This window comes from Echeneis naucrates, chromosome 9 (genome assembly GCF_900963305.1).
Source record: "Echeneis naucrates chromosome 9, fEcheNa1.1, whole genome shotgun sequence".
Classification (NCBI taxonomy): Eukaryota; Metazoa; Chordata; class Actinopteri; order Carangiformes; family Echeneidae; genus Echeneis; species Echeneis naucrates.
The window spans coordinates 3,397,351-3,408,595 of record NC_042519.1 but is presented as its reverse complement, the minus strand read 5'-3'; the positions used below and the strand labels follow the sequence as shown (position 1 = coordinate 3,408,595).

General features: G+C 39.0%; 1 protein-coding gene across 1 annotated transcript; it reads left to right on the top strand.

Moving 5' to 3' along the window:
- The first annotated feature begins 674 nt into the window (after positions 1 to 674).
- Positions 675 to 7,998, top strand: LOC115049368 (VIP36-like protein). Its single transcript, XM_029511509.1, has 8 exons — positions 675 to 882; positions 2,047 to 2,165; positions 3,261 to 3,378; positions 4,560 to 4,642; positions 5,153 to 5,314; positions 6,418 to 6,532; positions 6,710 to 6,826; positions 7,475 to 7,998. Exons 1-8 carry the CDS (start codon positions 678 to 680, stop codon positions 7,615 to 7,617), a joined length of 1,062 nt encoding a protein of 353 aa, XP_029367369.1. The 5' UTR covers positions 675 to 677; the 3' UTR covers positions 7,618 to 7,998.
- Positions 7,999 to 11,245: the final 3,247 nt, after the last annotated feature.

Sequence of the window (11,245 nt, the reverse complement as noted above, 5' to 3'; positions counted from 1 at the left end):
TCACAGACACAGTGTCTCCATAATTATTCATCAAGTAGTAGATCTGGCATCTGGAAGAGACAGTGCACCTTCTTTTGAGGGGTGTTTTACTCTCTTACAACACACTTGATAATATTTTATTAAGATAATCTCTTTGCTACTAGTTTCTAAACAGCACTCATTATATTTATAAAGAAAACACATGTTCAACACAATGACGACAAATCATGCTGAGTGCAGCATAAGGTTTCTCTACATTTCATCTTCACTTTAATTAATTAATTTTTACAGGCCTTTCACCAACATGATAAGGTTTTTAGACAAGACTGTTTATTGAATCAATTACACTATTAACAATGGGGAAAAAAGAGAAAGAGGGAGGTGAGACGTGGAGGACTGGGAAATTGGACAAAAGAAAAGGATGAAAAGAAACTGAGAATATGAATCAATGAAATAAAGTAAACCAAATTTAGATCTGGTCACACAGAGTTCAACTGTGCGTTAATCAATGGTGGAAAACGTGGCTTTGTGGAAAAGGCAAGGCTTAAAATATTAGCACGAAAGAAAAGACACAACTGAAGTCACATATCGCTCCACACTCCAGTCGGTTGGCGCCGGTATGTCGCCATTTCCTTGTTTTCGAAATTAAACGTCAAGAAGAAGAAGAACAGCAAACGAACCCCGTCGGAAGAGTAAAGATGGCTGCCGCGGTGTACAAGTCAAGTCGGGTCCGAACGAGAAGTTTCTGGTTTTCACATCCAATGTTTTATTTTAAAAGCACCACTGAATTAACATGTTTGTTTGTTACCTTGTCGGTTTTGTCGAGCCATTCGTTGGCAAACGAACAGGACTTTATGGAGGATTTTCTGAAGCGGGAATACTCTCTGGCAAAGCCTTACCGTGGTAGGTTAAATATGAACTGTACGTTACAGTGACATTCAGCTAACAACTACGAGGAAACTAATACCAGCAAACAGTAACAGTTCAGTCCGTCGGTAATGACCATTTCAAAGCCGCAGTGTATGTCGAATACCTGCTGTTGTATTAATGTCGGCTGGCGGGACAATAATTAACTACGAGGATCTTTGAGTCTCACCGGCACCGGACAGTTTACAGCTTAGCTAATGCCTCAGCTACTATTAGCTCACAGCTAAAACCTGCTATCTAATGGAGGGTAACTTCTAGCTAATGTTTCTGCTAGCTGTACCTGTCCGTTCAAAGTTAGCTCGGAACCGTGCAGCTCTATAATGTTGGTCCCTGCAGTCCCCAAAGAGGCGACTCCGGAAGCTCCCGTAGCGAAATGTTTGTCCATGTCCCTTATCAAGAAATCAGTGGGGACAGCCACCTTATTAACGGACACATACCGCCATCAATGTGAATGGCCAAGCCTATATATTGTAATGTGTTTTCAGAACCCCCCCCCCCCACCGAGGAGTGAAAGTCTTTAAGCTGTTTCTGACAGCTTCTTCTGCAGTGAACATCAATGTCAATGTTTCCCGACACAAGAGACTGTTTTACAGTGGCGCCTTATTATTCTTTAAGGTTTAACTAACCCAGAAATGTCTGTTCCCAGGCAGAGATCTGAAAAGACATCTTCCTGTCTTCTCTCCATAGCTATTCTAAAGATAAGCAAACGTATCCCAGCAAAAACCTGCATTTTTGTGGGGCAAAATATCATGAAAAAGATATAATCCAACCATCAGTCACAGGCAGCCAAGTTTATGGATCCACACAAGTGCAGAAGAACTAATAAGCACAACGCCAGTGATGCAGTTGTATGCTTTACAAGTGTTTTCAAATGATTTTAATGTTTTACCAACAAAAAGCCTTTAAGCACCAGTAGTTGATTTTGGAAATGTTTGTGTCGTTATCAACTCCACCTGTTTCTTTGGTGAGCAGGCAGTCCAAACAGGGTTATGGCAATGAAGTATCAACTGTAATATTATGTGTTAACTGGTAAATTGCTTTTCCGGCTGACAATGTCTGGTGAAGTCTTCTTACAGTATATTACTGTATGTACATCTGTGAATCCTGTAGTAGTTAAATAACAGACCTATTGTTTTGCAGGGTTGAGCTTCTCTAGTTCCTCACAGTGGGAGCTTATGGGCATGGCCATGGTTACACCCGATCATGTGAGGCTGACCCCAGACATGCAGAGCAGACAAGGAGCAGTATGGAGTAGAATTGTAAGTCACTTGCAACTATTCTACACATACATTACTATGCAAAAGGAATAGGCATGTGTGGAAAAAAATTCTGTACTATAAGAATTTCAAAATAGAGGTGTTCATAGTTAATTTTAATCAACAAATAAGAATTTCAAAATAGAGGTGTTCATAGTTAATTTTAATCAACAAAATACAAAGTGAATGAACAGAAGAGAAATCTAAATGAAATTTATGTTTAGTGCTATGACCCTTTGCCTTCATAGGAGCATAATTTTTTTTAAGGTACACTCGCACAAAGTCAGGGATTTTGTAGGATTATTCAGGTATAGTGATCATCATTTTCATATGTAGGTTGAAACACAGTCCGTAACTGAAACAGAAGCAGCAATGTATAAGGCCTACAAGAGGATGAGCCAGATGAGCCAGAATATGCTACCAAGGTGAAGTTGTGCAATAGAGTTTCCTGTCATAGGTCATACACAATTGCAACACTGAGCACAGCAACAGGAAACAAGGTAATTATACTCTCTGCCAGGCAAAGATTTCAAACAGTGGGGTTTTCAAATATGCTGTTCAAGCTCCTCTGAAGAAGCGCACAATGTGGCCAGGATTAATAGTGATATCAATGTTGAGAAATATAGACAGATACTTATTTATCATGTGATACCCAGTCAGATTGGCTCAAATTTACTCTACATCTGGACAACAACCCAAGTTCCCAAGTTCTTTCAAAAACTACAAGTGTACCTAGAAGAATTTGTTGTTTTTAAGTTAAAGTGCGGTCACACAGAACATTGATTTGGACTTCTCTTCTGTTCGTTCACTTTGCATTTTGTTGATTGATAGAAAACTATTAACAGTTCTATTTTTCAAAGCATTCCAATTTTACAGCATCTTTTCATAGCTGCCAACATTTTTTGCACAGTACTGTACACACTACCCATCTTAGGTGACCTCATGCTCACACAGTAACTCTGAAACTGTCTTTCCCAAAGTGGAACTGGACTGATTTGTATATTATGCATTTTTTACATTCTTATAGAGTGTACATTTACTGAGACAGAATGACATTAGTATTGTACCCTGTTTGTCTGCATATCTGTTGTTTTCTAGCCTCTGTTCTTGCGAGATTGGGAGCTTAAGGTAGAATTTAAAATCCACGGCCAGGGAAAGAAGAATCTGAACGGGGATGGACTTGCCATATGGTTAACCAAAGATCGCATGCAGAATGGTAGGAAGAGACCCTGTCTTCTCCAGTGTGAAGGAAATAAATGCTACTGATTATTTAATGCTGCATGAAAAAACAAGCTGGACCCCAGTATTTCAAGACCATATATTAAGTCTGTTACAAACAGTTTGATGAACTTGGGGCTCAAAAAGGAACAATACCAAGCATTTGAAACTGCACTGCCATCTTAAGTTTCTTGTCTCATAGTTAGTCATGATGATTGAGACATCTGTTTAATTTTTGTATGTCCTGTATGAAGTAACATGGGAAACACATTTTTAACTGCATATATACAACATTCAGCTTCAATGCTAAACAAAATCACAGTGCTGAAATTGTCTAAACATTGCATGCACACAAAATACAGTAAGATAAGATCCTTGTAATTCTGCAGGGAGTGGTCAGGGCATCATCACAGCTGACGAGCATTGATTTACATTGTCCAGCGCATTTAAGGAATATATAAAGATATAGCACATTACAAGCAAGTGTTGAGTCCATTGCTGTGTCTTAAATCTGGCACTTCAGTCAGTGTACTCTCGTAGAACTCTGTACACAGTGTACTCACCAGTATAATGGGTGAAGCCAAATCCAAACACAGCTTTTGTACCCCTGCCTTGCTCTCGTCCCCTACTATGTTATCTTGACTTGAAAGTATTACTTTCCTGTAGGTCTGCACAACTCTGAAAGACTTTTCAGTATACCTGGATGTTGTATTTCTTTTATATTTTAAATTAATCTTTGATCCAATTTCACAAACAATGTTTGTAAAATTTTGTGTCATGTTGCTGGTACAAAATGTTGGGAAGAAAATCAATGGGGCTGACAATTGATGCCAATGTGTGTTAAAACTTCATTCGATCTAAGACCTTCAGGGGGCAATTGATTGCGAAGATAAGTCAGTTTTTATTGAAATCTATGACAATATCATGATAATTCCTCTGGTTTCAAAAAGCCAAGATTGCTAACAGACAAATTAAAAACTGGAGGTGTAAAAACAAAGCGTGTCGGCTGACATTTGGTTACTCGTGTGATATCAAAAAGGTAAAGACTTGATGAAAATTACTTTCTGCAGTCAACACACACATGCAGCATGTTCAGCCTCCTCCGAGGCTTTGGGTTGTTTTGTCCGTCATGAATCTTTTTGCAAGAAATGTCCTGATTCACCTTACTGTTTTCTGGAGGTCCTGTGTTTGGCAACATGAACCAGTTTGTTGGACTTGGAATATTTGTGGACACTTACCCGAATGCTGACAAGACCCACGATGTGAGTGACAGTGGTTTCATGGATCCAGTATTACAGTGTTGATATTTCTTCGACAGTTAAATGCTGCATTTTTTTCTATGCTGTAGAGTTGTTAAATTTGTAATTTATGGACATTGTGCGCAGTTGTGTTTTTGCTGGATTCAGGTTTTACTACTTAATGACGGTCACCCAACCAAACTGAAAAATCAAGAGTGCCAGACTATAGCCTATATGTGGCCTCTTTATTAACATTAATTTTACTGATCTCAAAGATGCATTGTTCTTATTTTCCTGCATCCCTTATGAATGTGAAGAAGACACAACCAGGAACTCAGGTAGCATCAGAAACTACTGTTAATTCCACCAGCTGAGCTACTAAACATCCATGTTCAGATGTTCACCATTTCGCCTCACCTCATTACAGTCATCTGTTTTGATTCATCTGTGGTGTTTGGTATAGTTGTGACACTGTATTTTTGGACCTGCAGATAAAGTTGTCTACGTTGTGTGTCTCCTCCGTTTTCCTCACAGAGGACGTTCCCATATATATCTATAATGCTGGGGAACGGAACCTTGTCATATGACCATGATCGTGATGGACGACCCACTGAGCTTGGAGGGTGCACTGCTATAGCACGCAATGCAATGTACGACACGTTCCTCCTCGTCAGACTCTTCAAAAACAGACTCACGGTATGAAAATAAAGGAAAAGTGAAAAACAAATGTATTAAAAATATGAATTCAAACTTACTAGAAGTACTCCAACCTTTAAATCAGTAGAAGCCTCATTGGCAACAATTACAGTTTAAAGCCTTTTTTGAGTAAATTTTTGCCAGTGTTGCTTATTTGGCTTTGGGCACTTAAAGTCTGACAGAAAGCATCTCAGGCCCTGTCACATAGCATGGGGAACCACCTGTGAACTGTGATCTTCAGGTCTTTCCATCTGTCTTTTATGGGCTTGGGCTGAACCACTCAAAGACAAAAACAAACAGCAACTACTCAGTGGCCCATAAACTAATGAATTTTTCTATTATGTGAGAGAAACAGAGTATAAAAGGTAACTGTGGTGGGATTCAAGAACTGGTTCCAATGAAGTACCTCTTCCAAATTAGTAGAGCCATCAAAATTGTCAGCCTCCTAGCTTTTAAATTCCTTAAAAAGATACTGCCATGTTTTTCCAAGCTGCTGCAGACTTTAAGGCAGGGATTGACATTCAGCTCTTCAGACCTTTCCCTAACGTTAAGGAAAAACACTAATGACCAACAGCAATAAAATACAACAATAGACATCTTATCAGTTTTCCTCTATATGAAATGGTTATTTAATAAAATTCTGCAGATCTGATTTAATGAAAGAAAGAAATTAGTGGATTATGCTAAGCTCTTATACTCAGCCAACTGTAGACCTGCATTGATGCTGTTCAACTATTCCATTGTTGTCCAGAGTGCTTCTCCCCACCCAAGCAAAACAGCACAACACCCGGTTGACCTTTTTTTTTTTTTTTTTTTTAACTCTGCACAAAATTGATCAGGAATCAACAAAGACTAAGACTGATAATAAAGGTCAATAATGGTACTGGAATTACTATAATGTGATAAATTTCCTTCCTTTGTGACCGGGCTGGTTCTGTTTGGTTGTAAAGTCTTACTAGGTTCAAGGATTTTCAGTGACACCTCAGAAATAATGAATAAATCAAACAGCTTTAAAGATGAGTCCTAGAATTAATTATTATTATAAATATATATATATATTTTTTTTAAATCATCCTTTACCTGATTGCTCCTCTGCTGTCTAGCTCATGGTGGATGTCGACGGTAAGCAGGAATGGAGGGAATGTGCTGACATCACAGGAGTGCGGCTTCCTCCAGGCTACTTCTTAGGTGCCTCGTCTGCCACTGGAGATCTATCAGGTATGACGAATCATCTGAAGGCGGAGTAGCCACCGAGACCCTCTGGTTAATCAGTTGAAACCAATTCAAACACTCATTACAGTTTCACAAGCTCAACAACCAAATCATCAAAGTAAATGGTAAAATATAATCTTCCCACCCAAACACATGCTAATTTTTCACTTGCATTTGGTCCAGATAACCATGACATCATCTCCATGAAGTTGTACCAGCTGACTGTGGATAGGACTCCAGAGGAGGAGGAAGAGGAAGAAGTGGTTGTACCCAGAGTTGACAATATGGAGCAGTTCCAAGGTAGATGCAACACATCCACCTCTCTCACCTCAGTCATTTCATGGTTTACTCAATAATTGGTGGACAATTTATATTTGGTCAGCATGGTTTTGTTGCAACATTTTATTAACTGTTCCTCAACAGAATTACATGTCAATTTCATTATAAGAGTTTCAAATCTGTGCTGGTGTAAAAGTGGAGATCAAACATTCCCTCTTGACCTAGGAAAGAGCAGTTAACAAATTAATGCTATGGAAAATGCTCAGGACCACAACTGTGATGCAACATAAACTATGAATGGATGTTTCATTCCAACCATGATATTATGAAATTATTTTGACTGCTTATTTTCAAACCAAATTTTGAGAGAAGCTGATTTAAAAGTATGTAAAAATGTATCTGGAACAAAATAAAAACAAAAGGCCATCCTGTTGGTAACAATATTGTGCAGTTGCTGATATCTCTCACAGGAACAGCATACAATGCTCAGCAATGATTTGCATCACATCATAAACATAAACAAGTTTCCTGGGAACAACTGAGTGCAAAGATTTGAACTGATAGTGAAAAAAATCTTTAAGAAATAACTTCTTCATTGATTGGTTTTCTAATCTTTAACTGTACACTGGTCTGCTCAATAATCCCATCTTTCATCTTTTTGCCTCACAGTGGAAGTCCAGGAGGAGGGGATGAGTGGAGTCCAATTCTTCTTCACCTTCCTCTTCTCCATCCTGGGTCTGGGTGTGTTGGCGGTGGTGGGACTTATGGTTTATGGCCGGTGGAAGGAAAACAAACGTAAACGCTTCTATTGATATGAGACCAGCCGATCCATGTGGGTATTTCAGATTGTGTGTTTTAAATCAACAAGTTACAATAATACAAAGACTGCCATGGCTTTACTGAACTATCCAATGATGTACAGACAACCTCATGGGTCTGAAGCAGAGCTAAGAGAACATAAACTGCCAAGATGAACAGGCGATGAGATCATGAACAAATGAGCCAGCTGTGAAATAATCTTTTTTTTTTGTTTGTTTTGTTTTTTTGCATTATGGAAGATAAAGGTCCTCAAGTTTAATCTTTTTTGTTAAATTGTGCTCATCTCAAATTACTGCATAGTGAAGCATCCAACTGCACTGACACACTGTTTAAAAAAAAACAAAAAAAAACTATTCCTACAAATCAAAATCAAATGCTGTTTGCTTGACTGACACCACGTTACACGACTGTGTGGCAATTAAGTGTAGTTCCCTCTTGCTGCCTCTTGGTGCTGCCAGCAAGCAGCTTTAAGTCTAACTCACAGCTGCTCTGAAGACCGATCAACCTGTGGATTATTTCTGATTTGTTGCTGCACTGAAGAGTTTTGAGTTGTTCTGACAGCTCTTACAGCACCTTATAAGCCAGGCAAAACTCTTATAACATGTGAACAGTTTTTAAATGTATGATCAATACGTTATGCTCTATGTTGTACTTTAAAGGAATGATTGGAATGAGTAGTACTGTCTGAAGTGCCTAGTTAGGACCAATAAAGACAAGATATCGCTGCCCCAGCTCTGTCAGGGGCTTTGAGGCTTTTAGCCCCACCTTGATTTAAACACCTGAAATGGTTGGGCTTCATCAACTTACTGGTATGTGTAACAGTTATGTTGTTATAAACTGGTGTTTATCGAAGATCATTTCACCACTTATAACTTCATACTTTTCAGTTTCTAACTGCCAACTTGTTGTTGTTGCCATCAGTGTTGATGCACTGTGAATTTAAGAGCCATATGCCGCATGATGGAGTACGGGATTATTAATGCTGTTAACTGTTTAGTTGTGTAAAATGTCATCTGTCTGTTAAATCAATGCTGGGATTTCTCTGGTGCCTTGCCCACCGTGCCCAGTAGCTGCAGCTCTGTCACCCCTCTGTTCCCCTGCAGCTGCTGTAGGTCATCCACACACTCTTCAGCTCCTGTGACAGTCAGATCAGTGAATTTACACCCATTTCAGTTAAGCGGTTACAGCCATTTTTCTTCACTGTAATGTAAATGAAAACTGTTTTGGTGGTCAGGTAGCATGATGGGGTAAACCTGGTCTCCTCAAGTATATTTCAGCAGAAATAGGGTAACCAGGTATGTATGAATGTGCGTTACCAATATCCAAAGTCTCACTAAAATTCCTCAAAAGCATCCTATTTTCTAGAAATACTGAACTGAACTTTTGCCTAGTTCTACCTCTTGTGTCAAACAGTTCTATTCGGTGTTGACCCTCACCACTTTGCTCAGACACAGGCACACTCACACCATGGAAAATTGATATTTTGCATCCTGGATCAGAATAGCTATTAAAAACCAATAAGTCATGCTTCCCCAAATTTTTCTGGACAATACGGAATGCTACAGAATCCCTGTGCTAATACATAAAGATGGGGAAGTGCTAGCTCAACTCATTATAATTAAGTCAAACATGTTTTAACATGTTCAAAACAGAAGGACTGTAAGCAACAATATGATTTGTGATTAAAGATGCTGCAGCTCCTGAAGCATTAAGGAAACACAAGAAGCGCCACAGCCGCATCTACTAGACATGAGGTGGTCTATAAACAACCCTAACCCTCCACTGACACTCACACAGGTGTTCTATTGGCTGCCCACTATTATTACAGGAACAACAGCAGGATTCTGAAACTGAAGCAGTTGAACAGCAATCATCCGTTATTCATTTAACTATTGCCCCTTTGCTTTCTTACTGTGATATGTCAAAGTGTTTAATGTTTGAAAAGTAGGGGCCTGTTAGTTCAAGTGAATTCCCGCTGAACTCTGGGTTGGGGGGTGTAACATGTAAAAGCAGCGTGTAGTGGAACATTTTCCACTGTAACAATGTCAGATTCATAATGGACAAAATGGAAAGTAAACTCTTCTATAATAGCTTTTTGTATCTTGTCAAAACCTGAAAACCACATGACCCACAATATAGTTTGGTCAAACACTGTAGGTGTGTTGTACTTAAAGCCACTCATGTAGCTTCAGGTGGCTGTCAGTGTGTTTTGTGACAGTTTTTCTAAACAAACCTGAAGTTCACACCAGAAGGGAGAAAAATCCAGAGGCTGAAATAGTAAAATCTTATTTGGTTTTAACGCCCATTCCAAGTCCTCAAGGCAACAAGCAAGGCAAGTTCAACCAGAGCATTGGCAGTTAAATTGTCATTGAACTTAAAATGAACCAGATGGAAAGTAGAAGAGCACGACAGTTCAGTGTAGCTTTGTTTATCAAACCTTCACTCTTCGAGGTAGAATTGGTAATGTTTCCTATAAGGGACATTTTCATGGAGTTGAACTCTTTTCATAGATGTTTGAAGCCATGATAAGCCATAACATAAAGTCAGTTAACTATAGTTAAAACTACTATTACAGTGACAAGTGAAGAAGTACAAAGTTTTTCTCTGAAACTATAATTACCTTTTTTTTTTCTTTTTTTTTTTCCTTCCTTTTTTTTGTGTTTTCCTCAATGTTAAGCTGCTCATCTTCATTATTAAACTCACAAGCTATTCCTGGGCCAAACAACCCTTTAGTTAATTATTTAAATATTAATGTTAAAAATTCAATTCATTGAATTTGTTCATCAAAATCTGAAATATACAAGTGAACAGCTAATTTTCCACTCATGTCTGATTATATATTTTTTTTTTGTAATAAATGTTTCTTTAGTGATTATTGCTCATGTGAATTTTTTTTCAAGCCTCTGCACCCATCACCATCAATCAGTCCTCCATGACCCCTGAGCCTATGGTCCAGTGGGTTTCCCTTTCTTCCTTGGACCATTTCTGGCAGGTCCTCCAACCCGCAAACTGAGATTGTCCCTCAGAGCTGCAGTATTGGAGAAACACTGACGCATACACAGTTTAGTTCTTCTAGTCAAAGTCTGTCTTATCCTCACGCTGGGCCTTCTTTCTGCTTCAACATCAACTTCAGGACCAAATGTTCAGGTACTGCTGGATAAACCCCGCCCACTGAGAGGTATCTATGTTATGGATGAACAGGGAATATACAGTGACTTAAGAAAGTATTTAGACTGATTGTCCTTGTCTTCCCGTCAGCTGTCACTTCATATCAGGCTGACAAAGTGAAAGCCATGTTTTTAGAAATGTTAAAATACTGTGTTTGTGTGTGTGTGTGTGTGTGTGTTTTGAACCAAAGGAAACACAAGGAAGATAATAGGGTGATAAATTAGTTTCATGGTTATTGCCTTTCTCTGGCTCAGCTGCTCTTCCTACCAAGGAGAAACGTCCCTACTCACCACTGTGCTCTCAGGTAGATATTTCTGACTGCCTGTTAGAGGAAACGCGTCCTCCACCCCATTGTTTCACTTCCTCGTCGGTGAACACTGAGTGGTGGGAACATCACTGAAAAAAAAAAAAAAACTCGGCTCACTGTATTTGTCATTGGAGAATTGTTGGACA

Excerpts from the sequence above, each read along its gene's own strand:
- LOC115049368 (XM_029511509.1), top strand. The coding sequence starts at position 678 with ATGGCTGCCGCGGTGTACAAGTCAAGTCGGGTCCGAACGAGAAGTTTC. Across the intron at positions 2,166-3,260 it reads GAGCAGTATGGAGTAGAATT|CCTCTGTTCTTGCGAGATTG; the intron begins GTAAGTCACTTG and ends GTTGTTTTCTAG. Across the intron at positions 3,379-4,559 it reads CAAAGATCGCATGCAGAATG|GTCCTGTGTTTGGCAACATG; the intron begins GTAGGAAGAGAC and ends TGTTTTCTGGAG.